Source organism: Uranotaenia lowii, chromosome 2, assembly GCF_029784155.1.
Source record: "Uranotaenia lowii strain MFRU-FL chromosome 2, ASM2978415v1, whole genome shotgun sequence".
Classification (NCBI taxonomy): domain Eukaryota; kingdom Metazoa; phylum Arthropoda; class Insecta; order Diptera; family Culicidae; genus Uranotaenia; species Uranotaenia lowii.
Window position 1 is genome coordinate 107,300,525 of NC_073692.1, and position 24,534 is coordinate 107,325,058.

Genomic DNA, 24,534 nt, shown 5'->3' on the forward strand with positions numbered 1-24,534 from the left:
TATTTATAACTATCATTTTGGTTCAGGTCATAATTCTTGCTTAATCTACCAATTTTGGACGATCGCCAGATAAGGAGAAGAGGCATACACATTATCCGAGCAATTTTTTAACTGTCATTCAAGTTTTTATCGAACCTTAGAAAATCCACAATTAAGATCGTCATCAGGGATTTTAACGCTCAAGTCGGCCAGGAGGAGGGATTCAAACGGACAATTGGAAGGTTTACCAGCTGACCTACGAAAATGGCGTCAGACTCATCGATTTCGCCGCCTCCAAACGAATGGCCGTAGTACCTTTTCCAGCACTGTCACAAGTAGGTAAACCTGAAGATCACCGTACCAAACGCAATATCAGATCGACCAAGTATTGATAGATAACTGGCACTATTTATGTTAAATTTCAATGATAGTTTAAAAAAATCAAATAGGATAAGTTGAATACCGGGGGATCACGCAACAGCTGGTTTAGATGCAATATTTGTATACCGCAACACAAATTTAATTTTTATTTTAATTAATGCAATAAAGTTATCATTTAATGATATCAAAATGATCATGACATAATTTCTCACATTGTGAGATAGTTTTTTTAAAGTTTTTTATTCGCATAGAAAAAATTTAAAAAATCAAGCAATAGATGTACAATAGATGCATCAAAATGTAATATCATCACCTTTCAAATCTTTTTTCAATATGCAGGAATACGATTGTTTCGCATCACGCATTTGTTAATTTCAAAATTACATCCATCCGAACATCAATTTTTATGATTTCTGCTAGCAGAATTTGTTGTTGTATTTTTAACCCATAAATATATGCAGCACCTTCTTGCCTTTCTCTCATTAAAAATTTTTGACAGAAAAAATGAAAAATTTAGTTCGAACAAAACCAAATATTACTGGAATTAGCGCTTTATAAAAAAACAGCTATTTATTTTCAAATGTTTTAATTTGATTTTTCATTAAAAACAAAGTTTGTAGCACGGAACCCCTTTATCTTGGAAGGGTGAATTTAAATATATCTGGAGAAAACAATTAATTCTCTGACTATGTTAATTAGACGTCCTACAAGCTATGATTATCTGTGGACATCAAGTTTTTAGAAGCCGCTGAAGTTGAAAATTGTTGCATGATGCCCCAGTTGACGGTACCAAAAAATATCAAATATATGGAATTTGATCCAGTTATGCCTCAACAAAAGCTGGACGAATTCCAAAACTAAAGTTGCTTCAAATCATCTTTCATTTCCAAATTGAAATATATTAATGTAAGGTACACCGGGGTAAGTGGGGACGATGTCTATTAAAACAATACTGTGAACTATTTTTTCAAACTTTTAATGCAGAATGTTTAATTTACTTGAAATCTATCCGATAACTGTAAAAGGGATTAGTTTCCGACAATAGCGGATGTTTACGGTGACTTTTTGTTAATTTTCTATTTTTAACTACGATATCGAATTGATGTGCATCTTTTTAAATCGCCAATTTCTCGTAAACTAGCTGGCTCTTGACAAAACACTCTACATTGAAACAATCGTTACATTCGAAATAACCAGTTAGGTAGGGAAAGAAACGACGGTTAAAAATGAAGGAAAAAGAGTTTATTTACAAAACTCTAAAATGTTGTCTCCAAACCCTACCTGGGGTAAGTGGGGACGGCTTAATACATACTTGATGTTTACACATTTTTAAATTTTCTCTCCTTCATTCAGTACAATTCAGCTTTATTTAGCATTCGGATCATGAAAAGTTGGGAAAAGTACTTGTTTTTTCTGTAACAAGAACAACAAGTTCAACAAGTATATATTTTCGATAAAATCGGATCTCGTGTGTTGCAACATAAATTACACACAATAATCATGCTTTACTAATAGTACCATGAACTTTTTTAAAAATTTTTAACGGTTCGAGCAATAAAGTGACGTATTACACAATTTTTTTTTTATTTACATAGTATTCCGTCTCACGACATAACTTGACGAACATAATTCCTAAAATTCACTCGGTCCATGGTAACCGTTCTCCAATTCCTCGGGCACCCCACGTTCGCCAGATCACGCTCCACTTGATCTAACCACCTCGCTCGTTGGGCCCCCGCTCAACGCTCGTATTCCACCAAGAAAACACAAATTTGTTGAAAATTTCCAGAGAAATCAAAGGGAAAATCTACCGTCCCCATAACGCGGGGTAAGTGAAGAAACCAGCAGTCCATAACAATTTACGTGATAACTGTTTTAGCTTTGCGTCTATCAAGCTCATCTTTTCAGCATTGTTAAATGTTCCGAATCACATTGAACGTGATTTTATCAAAAATTGATCCACTGCTGATTTTTTTAATGATTTTTTAAATTAGAACTATACGAAAACCCGTCCCCACTTACCCCGGTGTACCTTATATATTTCAATGACATCCCAAGTAACCAGAATTTTCATAAAACAGGCTGATATTTACGTTCTTTTCTACTGACTGAATTTAGAAAATTTGGAAAATCACCCCCCAAGAGCCAGCTCTAGGATCGTGCCTGAAGAGAATATAAACAAACCATTTGAAATTTTTAGACACAAATCAATTCGCATTGAAGGTCCATAGAAGTTCCTCATGGAACTTAAAAGTTCGTTAGAAGCTTCGCATGAAACCAAAAAGTACGTAAGAAGATTGCTTTTGGTTCCACGCAAACTTCTTACGTACTTTTTGGTTCGCAAGAAGTTCTTCATTAAACACGATAGGCTAAATTAATATCCGGACTTTTTAAGGTACTAAGAACGCAAAAATAAGTTCTGAGCAACTTGTTTAGACTTTTTATGTTCGTTCAGTACCTTTTATTCAACCAAATGTGAACTTTAAGTAGCTACGTGACTTTTTGCTACCTGGGATGCTTCTTTTCAAACAATTGTAACTTCAAGAGTTCGTATGAGTTTGCATATGTGTTTTAAATGGATTCTTTAATTCAAGTTAGTTTCAAGCTTTCATAAATGAAACTTTAGTTTCCGTTAGATTAATTGCAAAATTTAAATAAATCTAGAGTTTTTCTTCTCTTTAACAGTGAATAAATGATAAATAAATTATCGATGTCATCATAAATTATACATAGATTTCATCATAAATTGAAGACAGTTTCTAAATATGTACAGTAGAAACCCGTTTATCCATGGTAATCGTGTAATGGACCACCTCGACTGAAACCTCAGATTAAACGAAATACATTGAATAAACCTATCCTTTACATATCATCCAGGCGTAAAGCTCTGTAAGAACATGAATTTTTTTTATGCTATTGAGCGGAAACTTGGATTAGGCGAGTTCTAAAGGGTGTTCGGATAAAAAAGTGATCTGACTAAATTGCGTGTAAATCGAGTATTTGTGTATTAAATAAATCAAAGTAGGTACCTTTCATTTTGAAATTCAAAAAATATGTATAAAAAACGAAAAAAATGCTCTGTGAACATTACGGTTGACCTAGTCCAAATAAGCGAGCCTTTCGTTTGACGCCTGTCATCAAATTTTGTACAGTCACCTTATCCACTTTCTTTGCCGCAGAACGCAAGTTTGCTTTGAACTGCTTCTCGCTGCTAATAGTTTTTGGGTCTTCTGAAGGTTCTGCTCAACTATCGCCCAATATTGTCCGATTGGGCGAAGTTCTGGTGTGTTGGAAGGGTTCTCATCCCTGGGCACAACCTGAATGTTGTTAGCGGCATACCACTCCAAGGCCTTTTTTCATGATGGCATGATGCATAGTCTGGTCAAAATAACACAGACAAGTCATGTTTCTTCAGGAAAGCCAGCAAACGGATTTGTAGACACTCTTTCACGTAAATTTTCTGATTGAAGGTCCCGGTTGCAACAAAAATGTAGCTTTTCAAGCAACTGGTACAGATAGCTTGCCAAACGAGATATTTCTTAGTTAACTTTGATAGAATATGCTCGAAAATGGCACCTTTCCGTTTGCTGTAAAATAATCTTGTCCCGGAAGCTGTCTGAAGTCTGCCTTGGCGTAGGTTTCGTCGTCCATTACCACGCAATCAAATTTTGTCAACAATGTCGTATACAGCTTCCGAGAGCTTGTTTTTGCCGTAAGGTTTTACTTTCCATTGCGATTAGCAGTCACTACCTTCTTATAAGTCGATAGTCTGGATTGTTTTCAAGCTTCATGCAAGGTTGGTTTAAAAGTGCTAGCCACTCTTCTGTTCGTCACTGCGGCTCCCGGATTTCGATTTCCTTCAGATCCCGCCTTTCCAGTTGTCGGAATACGTTCCCCGAACACTTTTATTACTTTGGTGACGGTTGATCTCGCCACGTTCAACGATTTTGCTATCTCTGCGTGCGTGTAGTTTGGATTTTCACGACACATGTACAAAATTATGACTCGTAGCTCCTCTTGCTTGGGCGCCATTTTGAAAACTATAGACCTAATGTCAAAAGCCAAAAGATTTTTCCATTAACTTTTTACACATGGAGGAATAAAAAACAGGAAAGGTCCTACCAGGAACTCAGATCCTCCGTCAGAATCTAAGGAACAGGAAGAGTGATCCAATTGATTCGAAAAAAACGGCAACCCAAACTAATTCGGGCTCGTGTGAATTCTTGAGGTTGGCTGCTCATTTTTGATTCCACTACTTGAAGATATATCTTTATTTAACAATATTTATGGATTTTTTTTTCACTTTTTACGCTTGTCAGAAGTTTGCTGCCCTAAAAGTTACGTCTAATTTTTTCAAGCATAGCCTACCGAGTCCTTTTTGATGCGAACACCCTTTACTGTACATTAAGTTTTTCCCCAAAAAAGTTTTAAGTTTTTTGAAGTTGGGACTTGGGTCAACTCTAATACCGTATTTGTTTTCTCCCCTCAATCAGTGTTCCACCGTACCCGACAAAAACAAACACAAATCGTCGTCAGTGTATTGCTACCTCACTCACTCACACGCTCTCTCGCAACACTGGCAAAATTATCGGTGAGCCACCGTCCGTAAGCAGAACTCCACCAGGTCAAAACCAGTGCAACACCGTCCGAATAAACAAACAGTTTGACATCACCTAGTGGTGAACCAGTGCAACACTAGTGCAACACTCGGCATAAACAAATACGGTATAAGAGTTGAAACAATGAGACATCACATGAAACCCGAGTCCCGAGACTGCGACATGGAATCTAAAACATGAGACCTTACACCTTAGAACTGAGACTCGACACTTCTGAGGCATGAGACATGAGTTAGACCTGAAACCTGAGAAATTAGAAGTGAGACATGAGGCGGAAAAAAACGAGACCAATGACACTTGAGAATTGAGACGTGCGAAGTGAGAATCAAGACGTGAAAAGTGAGACATGAGAAGAGAGAAGTGAGACGTTAGAAGTGTGAAATTATGAACTTTAGAAATGAGACTTTCCTTTGCCTTCCTTGTTATGTCTCACGTCTCATATGTTTTATGTCTCAAATCTCAAGTCTCAGGTCCCACCTTTCAAGCCTCAAGGCTAAATCCTTCTCCAAACTTCAAAATTTCTAAAGTTTTCTACATCGTTTATTACTACCTATTGATGATGATAATCGGTTTAGTAACTTCAATGCTAAAGCCAAAATAATGATTTGGATCAATATGACTCCAACCGCTTAATCGCTTTTTTCTACACATCAAAAAAAGTGTTGTGATATTACATCAAATACCTGCACATTACTTGAGTCGCAAATGTTACTTGATATTACATTTTCCTGATGTATCCGGCTGTTTGAAATCATTGCGTAATTTTTGTACCGCCAATGCAAGGGGCCCGAATTCCCTAAAAAAAGAAAAATAATGAAATTATATTTGAAGCTATTGCTTTGCTTAAATTTTTATTTAATTTTGGTAGTACTTACAAGCCAAGAAATACAGCTGAGGTCCGTAATCTGTTTTTTTACTTTTTGAAATGAAAACAATTTGAACGTCAATTGAGGAAAACATTGACTACTTGATGCGATATCACATAGAAAGTTTTGATATTCACTACACGACGTATTCGCATTGTGTACATCGTTTAGATGTATTATTGAAACAGAAATCTCTAATGCTACATCATCTCTCATTACATTGTCCATCGTTACATTATTTTTTGCTGTGTAACCAGAAGAATGTGTTAAACTTGTCTTGAATTGTTAAAGTTTTTTTTAATGAAGTTTAGAAACTAGCTCTTTTTGACGTTGTGTCAATCTCATTTTTTAGTAAGCTGTCAAACCTGAGTTATATTTGACCAAAGCAGTAATTTGTAACATCTTCGGCAACACATTATGGAGGCTCTAATTTTTTAGTTAAAATTAAAATCAGCTCAAATACCCTAAACAGACTGAAACAGAGACATATGTATTACCCACCGAACGAAAGACTCTATTTTCCATTATTGTCGCTTTACGGCGAGCACCGGAAGATTGCCGGCTGTTGGCAAAGTTGTACTCGACCACAACACCCAAAACGGGATGGCTGCTGGGGGTGGGAGGGGGTATGTTAGCTCAAAAAAGCCGAGGGGGTCGGTGGAGTTTTATTTATTTTCTTTTGAACGTGAAGAGAAAAACGAACGCTGGGTAGGTTAGGTAGGTATGATACCCCCTAACAACCATTAAAACATTACTCACCAGCTCGTACCATGCTCAGATTTCTGCCGAGAGTCGGAGAGTTTGGTCGCGTTCTTGCGTGGATTTGCTTGCTGTTCGTTGCTGGTTCGATTTTGAACATGTTTGTTGCTGCTGCTGCTGCTTGTCTTGTCTGCCAGGCTTGCTTTCGCTAGAACGGCTCCTGTAGTAACTCGCGTGTTTTGTCGCGTGCGTGAAATTCTACCCTCTACAGCATACTGAGCATCGGGGGGGTTTGTCCTGAGGTTTGCTAGTATTGGTGGTTTTGTTTTCGTGTTCGGTCTGGCACAAGGTAACTCTTGTTCTGTTGATTGCTGTAAGCATAAAAACGGGTCACTCATTTCCGCAAACAAACCTGTGCCACTGTGAATGCTGTGAGTTATCATCGTGACCAAGACTATCACAAAGGGGGCCAGCCAGAGCATAGCTATCGCAAGTGAGTGGCGTGTTGTGTTGTGATGTGATGATGCTGCGTGTGCATCTCTGACGCGAGAGTGCAAGTAGTCAGTCGGAGGAGTGTCAAGTGTGTGACCTGTGGGTTTGGAGGCCGGAACGGAACGAGTCGAAAGGATTGGGTAGGATTTGCAGCAGTAGGAAGACGTGCCACAGTTAGCTGGATACAAACTTTCTGTTTCCGTGTCTTGTTCAATTCTATCAGTATCGCCATTTATATTTGTTCAGCCCACAGGACATCTACTAAAGGACTAAGTTTTTCCAATTCTTGTTTGATTTTCCGCGGAACGGTGACGTAAAATTTGTGCGCGTGTGAAAATTCCATGAATCACAATCGGACTCTGTTTTGACGGGGGAAGTCAATAAATCTTGTCTCGAATTTACCCCCAAAGAAGATTTTCCCGGCAGTGGTCTGGTTTTTATATGCAACTGTGAATACCCCAGTTGACAAATGAAAGGATCAGATTCTTGGAAGTTCATCGTATCTCCTGAAATTTATGGAAAAAAGTTTTAAATCTAGCCTCCAAAACTCATAGTCGGAGAGCAGAAAAGTGCATGAATCGGAAAAATCGATAAAATTTTATTGCACCTCAAAACCGACAGCATTCCGACAGCCCTTCGAAGGTTTGGGCTTTTGTTGTTGTTTTTCCTGTTCCTGGTGCAGAAACCGATGAATAAAAAGCGGTGAAACTCTGAAATCAAGTTAATTCTTGACCAATTAATCATTTGCGGTTTCCTCCACATCGCTGCGCTAAGCTTTCATTTGGTTCTCTATCCTAAGTTGTACAACAACGAATTGTTCTGAATTCGTTAAACCAGTTTTGTATTCGTTCGTTCGTTTTGCTCGGTTCGCTCGTAGAGATGGAAAATCAGGAATACCAAAATAAAAAATAAAAGAAAACAACAGTGCAAATCGTACAACCTTCTCGTGGAAGCAAAAAAAAACAAAAAATATATTCAAGTACCAAGTAATTCGGAAAAGAAGTATACAATAAGAAGAAATACAATCTAGCATAAGCAGCAAATATGATCAAGTATCTAACGCACAAACTTCGCACACAATCAATCAACGATGAAAATCCGGTCAATGAGAAGGTAAGTGCTTCACCGAAATTCGTTGCATTGGTCCGACTTAGGGCCTAAAATTAGACCGATTGATAAAAACAATCACAAAAACAAAAGTAGGTAACTTTTGGGTTGGACGCCATTTTTGTTTTGTTGCATGCACTTTTCTGTTTGTCTGCGAATAGACCAACTCATTTATACGTAAACTTTTTTTTTTGTTTCGGCCTGTGACAATCGTCGCATACCGAAAGAGAAGACTTGGCCCATATAGTAAGTGCTCTGTGCTATACAACGCCTACTACTATCGTATGTGTGTATATATTCAACAGAAGGCAAGAGCCATGCATGATGAGGGCCCATGGTAGGCCTTCTTACCAACAACAGTCTGTACCTACAATCAGCTCATAAAATTGGGGAGAGGATTTTTGCGAATTGTGCGTCTGGAAGGGGTGCCAGAATCTAAATACTGATTCTGAGCCCAGATTTTTAATTTTAAGTTTTAAATCTCGGAATACTGATTTAAGTTTTGACTATGATTTCTAATTTTGTATTTTATTTTACATTCAAAAATTCTGAGGAAAGACTCCTTAATTTCGTAAAGCTTTAAATTCCTAATATGTTGCCATTTTTTCTCAAAAAACAGAAGTCTTAATCTTCTACAGTTTTTCACAAGCAGAAGCGTCAGTCTGATTTCATTTTAAACTATTTTTAGTTTACCCAATTTTCAGTCAAAACTGTCATATTATTTGTTTTTACTAGAATAGTAAAAAATGCATTCCTATGTGACATCAACAAGGCTGGTAATTTTTAATCAATTTCGTACGACCTGACCTCTGGTAGTTAATGTCATCGAAAGAATATCAAAGTCGTCTAAGAATTGAATGATCAAACTAAAATGTCTGTCGAGCAGGAATATCAAAAATCAGTATCGCATGACATGCAAATCAGTATCAAAGTCGACTGATATTGGCTGTCTGACACTGACCATTCGCAGCTCTGGAAATTAACCTAATTTGGAAGAAAGTTCCCCATAAAAACCGTAGTTCCGAGTTATACCGTCAAGTCCCGGACGTGAGTCTAGGATAAACTGCTCTCGATTCGACAAAGGAGAGGGCATCGAGCCAACACAAGCGGAGCCAAGATCTCAAGTCGCTAGAGGGGAGGTCTGGATTCTAAATTTATTTTTTTATTTTCGTAGCATTCCGTCTCACGACATAACTTGACGAACATAATTCCTTAAACTCACTCGGTCCTTGGTATTCTCCAATTTCTCTGACATCCCACATTCGCCAAATCACGCTTCACTTGGTCTAACCACTTTACTAGTTGAGCCCCTGCTCGTCTTGTTCCTACCGGACTCCTAGCGAATACCTGTTTTGTAAGATAGTCATCCGGCATTCTCGAAACATTTCCTGCCCAGCGTATCCGACCAGCCTTCACCACCTTCTGGATACTAGGATCGCCGTAGATTCGCGCGAGCTCATGGTTCATCCTTCGCCTTCACATTCTGTTCTCTTGCACGCCACCAAAGATGGTTCTTAACACTCGTCGCTCGAGTAATCTGAGTGTTCGTAGGTCCTCCTCCAGCAATATCCATGTCTTATGCCCGTAGAGAATAACCGGTCTAATGAGCGTTACTCTTTGTGCGAGGGCTAAGTCTTCTCGACTGCAGTTGCTTGTGGAGTCCATAGTAGGCACGACCTCCGCTGATCATTCGCCGACGAATCTCACGGCTGATGTCTTCGACTATCTCCATCTTTAAAAGTGGACTCGACTAGAGGCGGAGCACACGATCTTAGTGGTAACCAAGCAAGCCTCGAATTACTAGTAAAGCCCGGACCTCAAGTTGCAGAGGAAAGGTCCTGTGTCTGGAATCGTAATATGAAGCAGGGTATAATCAAGTACAATGTTAGAGTTTGGCTTAAAAACGAGTAAGCCGATGAGCGCAGAAGCGCGGGCTTCGTCCTCCATCACAGGTATAGCCTCTTTTGTAGGTCCGTATGAAAACTATGGCCAGAGGCCCCAGGAGGACTTTATGATGTAGGGTTACATAGCCGACCAATTTCACCCATGAACCCAGATTAGCATACTGGGGAACGGCCGTGATTTGGAATGAAACCCGTAAAAAGGATTTACCACCTGGGTGCAGGCTTGCAAAAAATCAACTCAAAGAGCTAAAATCGGCTAATACAAACGTGAGTGTGGTGCTAAATAATAAAAAAATCCTCCCAAGGCTGAGAGAGAGTAAAAAAATCAAAATTTCTTTTTTAACCTTACTCATCAAACTACGCTTACTCGCGCGAAAAAAAAATCGCTCAAGTGATGAGTAGAGTTAAATTAGGCGACTAGAAAATGAGCTCAAGCACTGCAGATGTGAATTTTTTTTGGGTGGTGAGTTCAGTAGAATCTCAAGGAGCTTGAGTCTGATGGATAAAAAACCCTTGAGTTAAAATAAAATCTACTCACAGGTAGGCTGATTTTAAATCCTTGAGTTGTAAAGAGGAATCTTGGGTTTGACTTGCTTAAGTATTTTTTTTTTGACTGCTTTGAGTATTTTTATTTGACTCAAGGTTTTTCTGGCTTCTTGAGTCGTTTGATTGTGATCGTTTTTCCTACTCTCTTGAGGCGTATGAAGTTTAGATTTGGCTCGTCGTCCATCGTGTGGAGTGTATTGATAGAAATGATTGATTCGTTTTCCTGTATTCTACAAGAATTTTGAATGTTAAATTTCAAATGTTGTGTTTTTATTTTTTAATTGTGATTTTTGAATTTAGAACTTTGAATTTGGCATTTTAAATTGTGAATTTTAAATCGGGGATTCGAATTTATAATTATGGATTTTGTTGGTCGAATTTTGAATTTTGAGTTTTCTTGAATTTAAAATGTTGAATGTTGAATTTTGATGGACGAAATTTGAATAAGGTATTTGGAATTGTGAATTTTGAATGCTTATTTGGAACCCTGAGTTAGGAATTTTGATTTTTTAATTGTAATACATAAAATTTCTAAAATTTTAATTTTTGGAAAGTGAAGTATAAATCTTGAATTATTGTTTTAAAATTTCAAAATGCAATTTGGCAATGATAACTTAAAATGTTTTACAATTTTAAAATTTTTAAAATGGACCATTATAAATATTAACGTATTGTCCCTTTAAAATGATAACCATAATTGACTTATGCCTTCATTTTTAATAACAATTTCTATATGTATTAGATTTACAGATAGAAGTTATTGACTCGCTTGTAACTTTCATAACGCTCTGAATTCAGCGACGCAAGCAAACAGCGCGAAAAGAACAAATTTGGTTCAAACCAGACACCAAACTCCTGCCCCGGTATATACAGCCTGGATAACACAGGTGAAGGGAAGCGAATTTATCATTTTTACCAGTGCTCTCCGCACGATGGACGACGAGCCGAATCCAAGCTCCATACGCCTCAAGCAAATAGGAAAAACGACTCAGGGCGGTAACAATCTAACGACTCAAGCAAGCCAGAAAAACATTGAGTCAAATTCTGAAAAAAAAATCTCAGACTTTCCTAAAAGAATCGGAGTCAAAACAGAAAAACGCACACATTGTTTTGAACTTAAACTACTAAATTTTGAGTTTAAAAAAGGAGCGTGCAAGCGTGCCAAAAACAAATACTCAAGCGAGTGCAAAAAAATTCCCAAGCGAACCAAAACCAAGAGACTCCCACTCAAGGATTTAAAATCAGCCTACCTGTGAGCGGATTTTATATTCACTTTATGCATATTTTTCCCATCAGACTCACTCTCCTTGATGCGAGTCTGCCAAACTAACCACTCGGATGAATAGGTACACAGCAAAAAAAAAAACTAAATCCTTAACAACACTAAAATTGAAAACCTATAATATTTCATGACGTAGAACGCGATTTATTAATGTAAAGCCAAAAAACTTTGAATCTTTAAAAGCACGGAATTCTAATGACACAAATATTACTTGACACAGAACGCGATAATCTGATATAATTTTACATCACATATGATGTTAATAAAAAGAAGCATCAAATATGATGGAATGTTCAGTGCGAATTGAATATTACACGTCTTAAATATTTTACATGTTTTCTAATTTTACACGTCTCTTGAAGTTTACAGACGAGTAATATTCAACTCGCACTGAAAACTCCATCATATACGATGCTTCTTTTTTGTTACATTGTATATTATGTAATTTTACAACTTTTTTTTTGGTCACACAAAAATAATAACAGCATTGAATTAGAAATTTCTGAAAATTACAGGACACGGAATGTCATAACGACATGAAGTTAAATTAATATTATATTACACTGAACACGATAATGTCATGAAAAAATAAAAACTGTCTAAAACAGGAATACACAAATGTAAACAAAGTGTTCAGTCAAGTCGTGAACCAAAGTAATTTGTTGAAGCAGTTAGCTTCTTAGTTCGTCGATATCGTTGGTTCCGGATATCTCCGAGAAGCAGCGGCAGCGCAAGCAGTTCTGGAAGCGACTAAGATCCGTTACTTCGGAAGAAAGTCAGTGATAGTGTGATAGTTGATCTTGAGCAATAGAGCCAAAAGTGGATATTTACTCGGCTCTGATCGGTTTAGCTTGAGCGGATTCTCTACCCAGCTCAGGTAGCCTAAAGATAAAGTCAAAGAAAAAATCGACTCGGGCAAAGAAAATCAAAATTTGCAAGTTTTCCTGTGTGATCAATTAATAAAATGAAGCGCTCCAGCTTTGACATATCCACTACGTAACCATTTCAGTTTTTTTAAAACTTCACTCAGAAAAATACTATTATGTATGCCATAAGATTCTCTTATAAAGTGGCGCCATAAGAAAAATTAATGAAATTCATAAGATTGTCTTATGACGCGAATGAATTATGAAGATGAACGCCTACTGCAATGAGAGGTTGTTGCTTTTCATAAGAGATTCTTATGGAAACAGTAAATCACTTTCTAATAAGAATAATTCTAGATATTTCATGCTGAAAACATTCACTTTATTGTTTGCCAAATTTGTTTTAAATTAAATCATTCATGGTCACCATCAGCAGCGTACAACAGACGGCTCCATCAAAGTTTTTGTTGCCGCAACTTAATCTTCGACCTTGCGTTTTTTGCCGATCAGCTTGCTGAAAAGTAAACAAATAATGTGTTTTAGTTTACTATAATATAATAAACGATCACACCAAAAATATCAAATCGAACTTACCATTCCGGAGATTACAATAACATTTAACATTGAAGGAAAACTATAATAACTATGAACTGGCGATTGCTTCGTAGTGTTAGATGATGAAAAAAACTGATGCTATGAATGAATGTGTTCATTATTTTTTCACAATGCCGTTGCTTCTATTTTCCATAAGAACATCGTATGAAAATTGAAAGAATTTCATAAGACTCTTATGAATCATTATTTTACACTCTAAAAAGCGGTTCATAAGATGCATCTTATGAAAATTATAATAAGAATTTGCCTGAGTGTAGGATTCTACTTTGAGTTTAAAATTCGTCGATACGTCCAAATTCAAAAAATAACAAAACATATTCAAAATTCACCGATGATCAAAATATGATTCACTTATTTTTGAGTAAAATCTCTGTCTGATTGTTACAACACATCGCGTGATGAAGTTACCTACTTAGAATGCGTTATTATTGATTTTTTTTCGTTTTAATTTTCTAATGGGTTAAACAAGAGGTTTCATACATTTTAGATTCATTTGCCATCAAACAAAATTTCGATTTTCCCTATTTACTTTGGAAATTCTGTTAAATGATTTTTGAGGATCAAACCATCGAAGCTTTGAGCGCTTCGAGGAACCGTAAAAATAAAGCCAATGGAACTGAGATTTTACACATTTTACACACGAATAAAAAAATGTCTATGGCCGATTTTATAAATTCGACATCGTGTCTTTGGCTGCCACCCTAATATATACAAATGTTTATGGCTCATCGGACCTATTGCATCGCTATCTCTTCACAGCGTTTTCTTGTGAATAACGATAGCTGATACTAAAAGCTATGGTTTTTGTTTTTTTTTATGTTTTTGGCAATAATACTGAGGAACAGCATCTCTGAGTCAATTTTTCAAAGATTTTAACGTCATAAATTACAATCTGAAATTCAATTTTATGTATGACCTTTAGATTGGTGAGGTTATCGAGCGATTGAAAGTTTTGATTTTTTTCAGCTTTAAACAAAATAAGATACGTCATATAAATAGACTAAGGTTGCCCAAGTGCCCGGTTAGATAATTAATACAAAATTTGTCAAAAATCCAGTCCGGCTTGTGTTGTAAAAAATTTTATTGATGCGTCCAAAACGAAATATTTTGTGCAAGTTTATTAAAATAATCATGTATAGTTTTTTGAAAACCTAAAATACAATTTAAAAACTTCTGATGAATATCATAAAAAAAAAATTTTTTTTCTTGATTAGTATTGTGTAAATCCTGGGGTTTGACCAAATTTATCCGGATATGGCCCGCATTTTTGATCGAATTTTTTTAAAATCAAATGCCCTGATTTTGCCAGGTTTTTAGATCAAATTGCCCGGATTTGTTCGGACCAAATACGTGCTAAAAATACGGTTTCAGATTTGCCTAAATTTGTCAAACCAGTTCTAAAATTCTTGGCCTGAAAAAAAAATTGTGCATCAAAATCTTATGCACCAAAATCTTATAAAATTGTCGTAAATTTAATATGAGCTCTGGCATCTCTGGCTTCACTGACTGACTCAGCCCACACAATCCGTGTTCCACTGACTGACTTTAGATGAAAGCAACAAACTCGCAAGAGTGCCTTACCTCATACCGAAACATCAACACATCGATGTTTGACATCGTTGGGTAAGGGGGATGGATTGGCATCGAAAAACCATGCTGGCAAAAACGTGTGTAGTAGGGAAGGAAGCATGTTGTTATGTGCCCCATGAGTATCGCTATTTTTTTCTTCTTGCTTCCTCCGAAATACGCGTGTTTGTTGAGATCAGGGTACTCACTGGCTTGTGAATGTGTTCGGTTTCTGTGCCTTTGGAAAAAGTAAAAAGGTAACTCATTTGCGTTGGTTTTGATGTGTATGTTTGGGTTTGTACGATTCCGTGGAAACTGTTGGTACGTATCCAAACAAATCCATAGACGGTTTTTGCAACAGAAAAAAAATGTCTCTTCACGTTCGCAAATTCTTAGGAGCTTTAACGGTGATATTTCCTTGAAATTTGTTTATTAAGTTACTACGTATAATTGTTATTTTGTACTCAATAAGGCTCTTTTAGCAGTTGATGGTTTTATTGTACAATCAATAAAACAAACATAATATTGAGTGCTAATAGACGGCGCCATTAGTCGATGGTGAGCTGATCAAATAATATGAAATGAAAAAAAGCTAATGCATTTGTAAAATACTGCTCATTATAACATTTGCCAAACTTGATCGTCTTCGCACTGTTTTTGTGAAAATATTTGTCCACAGTGTTCAATTTTGCAAAGATAATTATGATTTTGACTTAATTATTGTCAACCAGAAAATTATTATGATTCAAATGTAATTAGGATTTTGAATTTTTTAAGTACTTTTTATTATCATTCTTTTGGGAACGCTAAAATCCCAACGGAGTGATTGACAGAGTAGTTATTTTTCGTAGGTAGTCAACTCTTTAATGTGATAACATAACATTGTTGTTTTGTAAATAACTGATAGAAAAAAATTCCAAACCTTCATGACAATGGACAATGCCCTCTGATAGAAGAAAGGCTTTCGTTAGATGAGTCACGAGAATTTCCATGCGATGTATTGAGTTGCACTTTCATTGCCCCCCAACTAGATCTAAATACCTGAACGACGTGCGGTGTGAAGTGCATATCATTGGAAAATCCGGAAAACAATCAATGACTATGTGTGCGTGCGTTATGTTTGGGTTTTTCTTTTCGTTCTATGAACGGTTTTAATGCTGGCAGTTATATTTGGGTTCAAAACACTCACCGAGGTTGGGAAGATTGCGTTCGCAGAAGTAGGCTCACGTTTTTTTTTCTTCGTGAGTTACGTTTGATTCGACAGAAGAACCTAATCAAAACAATCCTCCAAGAGAGACATCATAATGTCGACATAGAGAAATCAACATGTCGGAAGTTGACTGAAATGACAATTCCAATAAATTGTTCCCAGAGATCAATATGAATACTAATGGTTTTTAAATTTCCTGAAACTTTTTGAACATAAAACAGGAATGAAAATGAGTTGATAATTTCGAAATTTTGGAAGCTTTGTATCCATCATTATAAGAAATTTGCCCATGTTTGGCCACGTAAACATTGCCAGTTTGTTAGTCTTTTGAAAGTTTTGTTGTCATTTGTTATTTTATTATTAGGTAGTAGAAATTTAAAATAATTTCCCTTGAATGCTTATTATTGCTTATTCATCCTATCACGAAAAACATTTTTGAACCCACCATTTTTAGGAAGCTTGAATAGATTTGGCTGGATATTTTTTATCTTCGAATTTTCAAATTTATTTCTTTCAAGAGAGGGAGATCCCCCGTACAATGGAATATTCACGTTTTATTAACTAAGAGTCTAAATAGACGAACCTTGTTGGAGACTCACTTAGTATGTTTTCAATTGTATGTGCACTTTTTTCGCTGTTTAATTTCACACAATTTTATGATCATTTTTTCTTGTTCAATACTCCATTTATAGTATTTCAAAGTTATCAAAAACAAACCATCTAGGAACCGAAATCGCTTATTTTCTAATGTAATGAGAAAGGTGATATTTGAGTTTTATTTCAATTTTTACATTCTTGGACACAATTATCCTATTAACTATTGTAATCAATGTAAACATTCTTAGATATCACTAGTTTGAACTCGCAGTAAAACCCGTTCGAGATTTATCATAATCGTATGGTAAAATTGAACTCATTGATGACCAACAGTAACTCAAAAGTTATTAATTAACCAATGAAATTGACTTGTACAGTTATATAAACTTTAGATTTAATTTCTTAAAAGTTTAATACGCTGGTTTTTCCAGATAATCGTTGGTTCTTAAAGCTGGAATTTATAAAAATCGGTTTAAATTAGTTTTTAGCACTCAGTTCAAATAGTTATTCAGCTGGAGAAATCAATTATCAATATGTATTATTGAATTTATACTTCACACACTATATATTCATATAGACTTTCAATGCCTCAGCGCATAGTGGTTCAAAATTTAAAAAACGGCAAATTTTTTTTTGATTGAAGATTGTATGCGGAAAGTTGAAAAAAAAATTAAAAATTGATTTTTTTTCAATGCTTCTTAAATTTTTCTAAAATTTTCCAAACAGATTTTGAGGCTTATACTGAAAAATTGAATATTTCTTTAGAGATGTACCGAATATCGCCAAAAAACCGTTTAGCCGAATATTCGGCACACCGAATAGGTCGAATATTTATCATTTTAATTCATACAATAACATACTTGTCAAATTTTTCAAATGATTTTGGATAATTTATGAAATATCCTAAAGTAATGTTAAAAGAGCTATACACTCATCAAAAACTTTTAGTTTTGCAAAACATCTTAGGGATATCTGTATACCTTTCACTGTAGATCGTACAGAAGAATACTGACGAATATCGCTATAAACTTTGATTATTGTTTATTCCAGATTTTCTTGTTATAACCAGGCTTGCCAAAAATCCAATTAAGAATTCGTCATAAGTTAAATCTGGCCTGGATGCCCAGATATTTTTTAAAACATTCCGGATTTTGCCGGGTTTATTCAGATTATTTGCTAAGTTAAACAAACAACTGAAATTTCTCTTTGAAAAACTTAAGATTTTGTATTAATAAACGATTTTAAATAAGTTTCAAAATGTTCGGGATGAATAAGCTATAACGAATCCGAATAATCCCTCGAGAAAACAAAAATTTCAAAATGAACATAAATTTTTATTTAATTCTTCGATACGATTTTAACACTGCTGCTGTGATTGAATGAAAACTTTTAATTTTAAGTTATTTCTTTCTTTTTTTTTTCTCTTGTGTGTTTAATACGGATACGTTATTTTTAACAACTATTTTGAAAATATCTTACACAAATTCGATTTTCATCTATTTCGTTATCAAATATGTAATTTCAAATTGTTTGGCACCTGTTTCGACATGTTTTGTCCCAGATTTCACAGGAATCCAGTCTTCTTGTTGATAAACGTTAATAGTCATTTTATTTTTTTAAATCATTTTTGACACATTTGGAACTTTTTTTGTTGTTATATTAAGAATGTTATTGAATGTAATTTTTATCATATTTGTCATTTTTGTCATTGAGCATCTTTTTTCAGATATTTATTGTTATTTCTTTTCTTTTGTTTGTATTTGTTGTTTTTTGGAATTTCAATCATTTTCGTCATTTTTAAGTGCTTTATAATTTTTTTTCGTCATGTTTGAGTGCTTTATAATTTTTTTTGATTGTTTTGATTCGATTATGGCAACAATCGATTTTGGCAACATTCGATGTTCGAGCGTTATGTCAAAATCGAACGAGGGCTGTATTTTAAAATTTTTATTTTTGAACCACGTTCCGCCCAAAGCTATCGTACTCAAAATAAAGCAAAAACTAGCAGCTGACTTTAAGATATGTGTTTGTTGAGGTTTTCAACGGTATATTTATCACGACGATCGGCAGCGCACGATATGTTTTTGCTTCCGTAAAATAAAAAGAGTGAATCGATTTTGTTTTTATCATCAAATTTTGGGTTCTCAACTAAGTGAAACTTTATAAATTCACTAGCTATCCCATACGAACTCCGTTTCGCTTTCAATTTAGAATACGTCATGAACAGTTTGAATGAATGTCAATTGTCAGGCATTTTCCAGACGCATTTTCGAATGCATTGTTGAGCAATCATTGCAAAAATGTGGAACACGTTATATGTTCGATCACTTTTTCTGTCGTTTGCTACAAAATTTGAAATCAGGAATAAATTGACAGTTCCAAAAAAAAAACCGTATATGAATTTTCGTCTTCATGCAATACAAACTCACGTTATTGTTGCTGAGACAAATTTAACAGTTAATATGGAAGACCCCCCTTTTTGCCCTTTGATATAAATATTGAAATCAGTAATCAATTGACCGTCTGAACCCCCGTGTATAAATGTCGGCTCGGTCATTGCAGATTGGAGGCCTCTTTTACGAAATTTGATTTCTGAAATCTATTGCCCTTCCCTCAATACTCCCGTGTGCAAATTTTCAAAACAATGCATCGCATGATAACGTCAATATCGCAAAAAATCAGTGAAAAGTTAATATGGACGACCCCTTTGGCCGTCCCCTGACCTAAAATTGGATAATTGGAATAATTGTTCGCCCTTAATAATTCCTATGTACAAATTTTCACCTCAATCCGATGTATAATAACGTCAATATCACAAAAAAAATTAAAAGGTAACATGGATGACCCCTTTTGCCAGTCACTTACACTGAATTTGATACCTTAAATCGTTTGCACGTTATTTAAAGTTCTCGTGTACCAATTTTCATCTGAATCCGATGTATAATAACGTCAATATCGCAAAAATAGCGAACAGTCAATATGGACGACCCCTTTGGCTGGTCCCTTACACAAAATTTGATACCAGCAATACATTGCATGTCCTTTAAAATATTAGAACGCAAATTTTCTCCACAATCCGATGAATAATAACGTAAATATCACAAAAATATTGAAAAGTTTATATGGACGACCCCTTTTGACGACCCCTTACACAAAATTGGATACCTGAAATCGATTGTTTGTCATTCGAAACTCTCGTGTACCACTTTTCATCTGAATCCGATTTATAATAACGTCAATATCGCAAAAATAGCGAACAGTGAATACGGACGACCCCTTTGGCTGACCCCTTACACAAAATTTTATACCAGCAATCGATTGCTCGTCCCTAAAAACATCCGAGTGCAAATTTTCTTCTCAATCCGATGAATAATAACGTCAATATAACAAAAATATTGAAAAGTTAATATGGACGACCCCTTTTGCCGCCCCCTGACCCCAAATTTAATACCTGAAATCGATTTCTTATCTTTCAAAACTCCTATGTGCAAATTTTCACCACGATCCGACAAAAAATAACGTCAATAACGTGAAAACAATATTTGTCTTGTATGGACGACCCCCTTCGGAAGGGGTCGACCGAAATTCTGAAAACATTTTTCATCATTCCTGGTCCTAATGAGCATCCATGCCAAATTTCAGCTCTCTAGCTCTTAAGACGGCTGAGTCTATAGAGGACAAACAAACAAACCCACAGAAATTGCTTTTTATATATATGGGAGAATGAGGATACTTGATCCCTGGGGATACTTGATTCCTTAGCTATATCTCGAAACTGGAATGTCTTACAAAGATCAAATGTTCTAGAAAAATGTGCCAAAATGAGCAAAATAACAATGCTTGTTGTTTTAAAATTTTTAACAAAATAATTGTTTGAGTAATTGAACTTTGTTTGAAAAATTTCACAAAATGTAACTTGAAGATCTTTTTTCATCACTTTAAAATGCTCCTTACATGGGAAAATTATGAAAAAAATATTTGTTCCAATGTATCAATCGTTCGAGTGTAAAATGAACTTCATAATGCCGTATTTTCAAAGCAATGGAAAACTCTCAACTTTTTTCAGAAAAAGTTTTCTAAAATGTTGATTATGGGTACAATTGATCCCCTAGAGTTGGGTTCAATTGATCCCCCTTCCAAACGGCATATTCTTCTTCTGAAATGATCGTTATGATTGCTGATTACGAAATTACTAATATTTATCCAAAAACTAATATTTATCAAACAATTGTCTGAAGAAAAGAGCAAAAATAATTAATTTTCTCTTAAGTATAAAAATAGCGCCTTTAAGTATGCAATATTATTAGCGTTGAGACAAAGTTATAGAATTTTCTTCTTATGTCTGCTAAAAATTGTGAAATGAGAACAAACATGACCAAAATAGTCAATTAACATTCTGTCTTGGGGTTTTGTTTCATTTTTATACAAGGATTAGGGCTTCCTGAATAAAAGATCAAGTCTCCTTCAATAGGGGATCAAGTCTACCCTAACTTCAGAAAAATCGCAATTTTTTTACTCCCACGAAAATGCTTCTAGTTCATCAACGGGTTCAAGTATCGTTCTAATTTTTGGAGCATAGAAACTTGAAGTTACAAGCTGTCAGAAAATGTCAAAGACGGCGAGTTGCTAAATTTTTCCAAAAAGATATGGTGAAAATAAGAAAAGGGGATCAAGTATCCCCACTCTCCCCTATAAATAAATGATATTGAGGATGTTTTTTATCTCAATATTTTCAAATATATTATAATTTATCACTGCCGTATAGACATTTAAATTATTTTATAGATTTAGATGCCGTTTTTAATTGTTTCTAGTTCAGATTAAAAAATCCTATTTTTTTTTATTTTTTGTGTTGAAGTTGTCATTCAAATTTGTTCCATGAAAGGTGTAAAAAAGTCCTAGAAACTTTCCTCTAACATTCAGGATTTGAATCCTGAATATACAATTTTGCTGTTGCTGACTTGAAAATATGACTTTTTCCAGCTTTTCGCGGATTGGAACCACTTCGAGTCGGCGATCGGGACAACTTTGAAAACCACTGTTCAAATCCAAGGGTGGCAACGGATGTATACGAAAAAACTCATGATCGAATTTTGCAAAAGTGACCATATACATTTTGTAGATTGGCCCAAAAAACTGAAATTGAAGTCTTGATTATTTGACTTTAAGTTATTGAGATGTATTTAACATGTGTTTATTAAATAACCTGGATGTGTGAGATTTGTAATCATGTTGCATAACCTGGATTGGAATGTTTAAAATACGGTATCATATTTTTTAGCTGAAAATTTTTGGGATTTATCTCGTACATGTTTTTTGCCTGATTTCAAATTTAATAATTAAAAAAAATCACGTTTCCGAATTTTAATGTTTTTAATTTAATTGAAATAAGACTCAAAAGGATTCAATGGTATTATAATTCATCAATTATCAATCAAAATTTCACACTTGGGAATTCGATAAAAAACGAAGTCAAAAGTTATTAAGAAACACATAAATTTGCTCATAATGACCAAATATATTTTTTCATTGGCGTTGAAGTATAAAAGTTTTCAATGAAATGTTTAAACATATAGAAAACATTTGCAATAATGTTTTACAGGAGTTGAAAGTCCAATTTTCCTACAAAAATTTTATGGTCTTGAGACTAAGTTAACTACTTATTTTCAAAATGATTAACATCTTTAGAGAAAGGAGTCAAAGGGCTTAATTCTAAATTAAGCTAGTAGGCTTCAAAACTTGTTTCAAAGTTGAATTTTGTATCTTTCAAGAGTTTTCAGCATTTGATTTATCGACTGGATTTCTACTTGTGAAGCTTAGTTCTTTTAGAAATGGGACAGTTACGAATGCGTGTATCTCAAAAACCATTCGTTTGTTCGAAATACTTTCTATGAAGGAAATAAAGGTAATCTTATGATAATTCATGAAAAAATTTGAAAAAAATTGTTTTTCGTTTTTCGTTAAAAAAAATTACTATTTTATTCTAAATAGGTAGCTCCCATCGGAAGGCGCACACTTTTTCAGTCATAATACTGATAAGTTTTTCCAACTCGTACTTCGTCTAATCGGTTTTGTAGGTGACTGCATCCTTCTCCTTCAACTTCTGCTACTTTCTGGTTTAATACTTCTCTTTGAAAGAAACTGAGGGCAATTTGGGGGATACAGCTGTTTCGAAATTAACAAAACATGATTATTTCCGAGCCACTTGAAAGCGTTTTTAATGGAATTTCTGCTGGTAAAACCGGACAAAATCGAAGTAAATCCATCATGAGATTAATATTAAAGTATTTTTGATAAGTACATATAGATCGTAGGTTACGAAGAGTATACACAAGATTACTCTTTTTGGTCTTTTAAAAACAGCGAAAATCAAAGTTTCCGCTTTGAAAATGGTTGTTTTTTCCACAGAAATAGAGTCTTGATAAATCATTGTATTTTTTACAAAACAATCAGCAAATATAAACTTTAATCTGCAAGGGACCTTGCCACGATCAGAAATATTATAGGATTCAACCGCTGGAATTGGTTTGAAATAGGGGTTTTCATAAGTTTTGTCGTCCATCAGAAATTACCTGTCTCATTGCTCGGTACCGGCTATACAGCTTACGAGCTCTGGAACTAGCAAAAATTTGTTGTTTGAGGTTAGGTTTACATGATTCATAACGAGGCAACAGCTTATCGGAGAAAAAATTTGCTGAACATTTCAACGATCTACACTTAGTTTTTTGCTTATTAAAAATTAAAAATTCTTGTATGAGACTTGACTTCACGAATGACCCTTAACCGTAGTTTTAGATTATGTGCTTCACTAAAATGCTTGATTTGAACTTTGTTGACATTTTTGACATTGTTTGGATACTTTTCCACCACCTACAATGGTAATTCTTTGAATATTCAACGGTTTTGTCAGCAACCAATTTGAAAATGTTGGTTTTTTAAGGAAACTGTGCCAAATTTTTTTTTTCTTTTTCTCTTGCATCGTAAATATCTCAAAAACACGTAAATTTAAAATTTTGAAAAAAATATATCAGTAAGTACTTTTACAGACAACAAAATGCTGTCATTATTTTAAATGAGTTATCAGCAAAATAAAGTGTCCAATTTCTAAAAGAACTAACCCTAATCGTATGTATTTTGGATGTATACCTTAAACAGATAGTGGTAGTTTTATTTAGTAATGAGGTACTCACGATAATTTATTAGTAAAGTAATCTCATTGATTTCAATATTAAAAACACATTCCGGAGAACTTTTTCTGTAGGATGCTTGGCGAAAATATTTGCTAATTCAGCTACAATTGAGCTCCTTGAAAAGCTACAACAAATGCTGCTTATCTTTGTGTGTTCGAAGAATCTTGTTTTCGGTAGGAAATATGTAGCAAATTAACAGCATATGGTTGCATGGACAGATGGTCACAAAATTTTGGCCCACGAATCATTGAATGATGTTTCCTGAAGCTCCACAATCAAATAAATGTCTTCACATTTATTCATCAATAGCGAAAATTTCCGAGCAACAACATCAGCGCCTACACCTTCGAGAACCATTGAAAGCTCACCGATTCGTCGTTTTCTTTTCCTGAATCGATTGGCAGAACAGTACGAACTCCGGCGTACTCCTCTCTTCCAGTTCATCCCCCCTTTCCGAGAAAATTCGCTCGCTCGTGAGCTTTACGCGTTTACGCTTGTTGGAGTAAGTTTAGAAATCGTGGTGGTGCCTGACCGAGTGAGTATTTATACGCCAGGTACGAGCAACTTGGTCCTACAGCAAGCAGGGATCCTGCCAAACAACAGAGATGAATGAAG

General features: G+C 35.1%; 1 protein-coding gene across 2 annotated transcripts in view; it reads left to right on the forward strand.

Annotated features, from left to right (window-relative positions):
- Nucleotides 1-6,654: 6,654 nt before the first annotated feature.
- Nucleotides 6,655-24,534, forward strand: part of LOC129745652 (ras guanine nucleotide exchange factor V-like) — a 163,776-nt gene continuing 145,896 nt past the window's right edge. Inside the window, exon 1 of one of the 2 annotated variants that reach the window (XM_055738874.1) lies at nucleotides 6,655-8,149. In XM_055738874.1, coding sequence (XP_055594849.1) covers nucleotides 8,081-8,149 — 69 coding nt within the window. In that variant the 5' untranslated portion in view covers nucleotides 6,655-8,080. The remainder of the gene's footprint in view (nucleotides 8,150-24,534) is intronic. The other variant, XM_055738875.1, reaches the window with a different exon arrangement.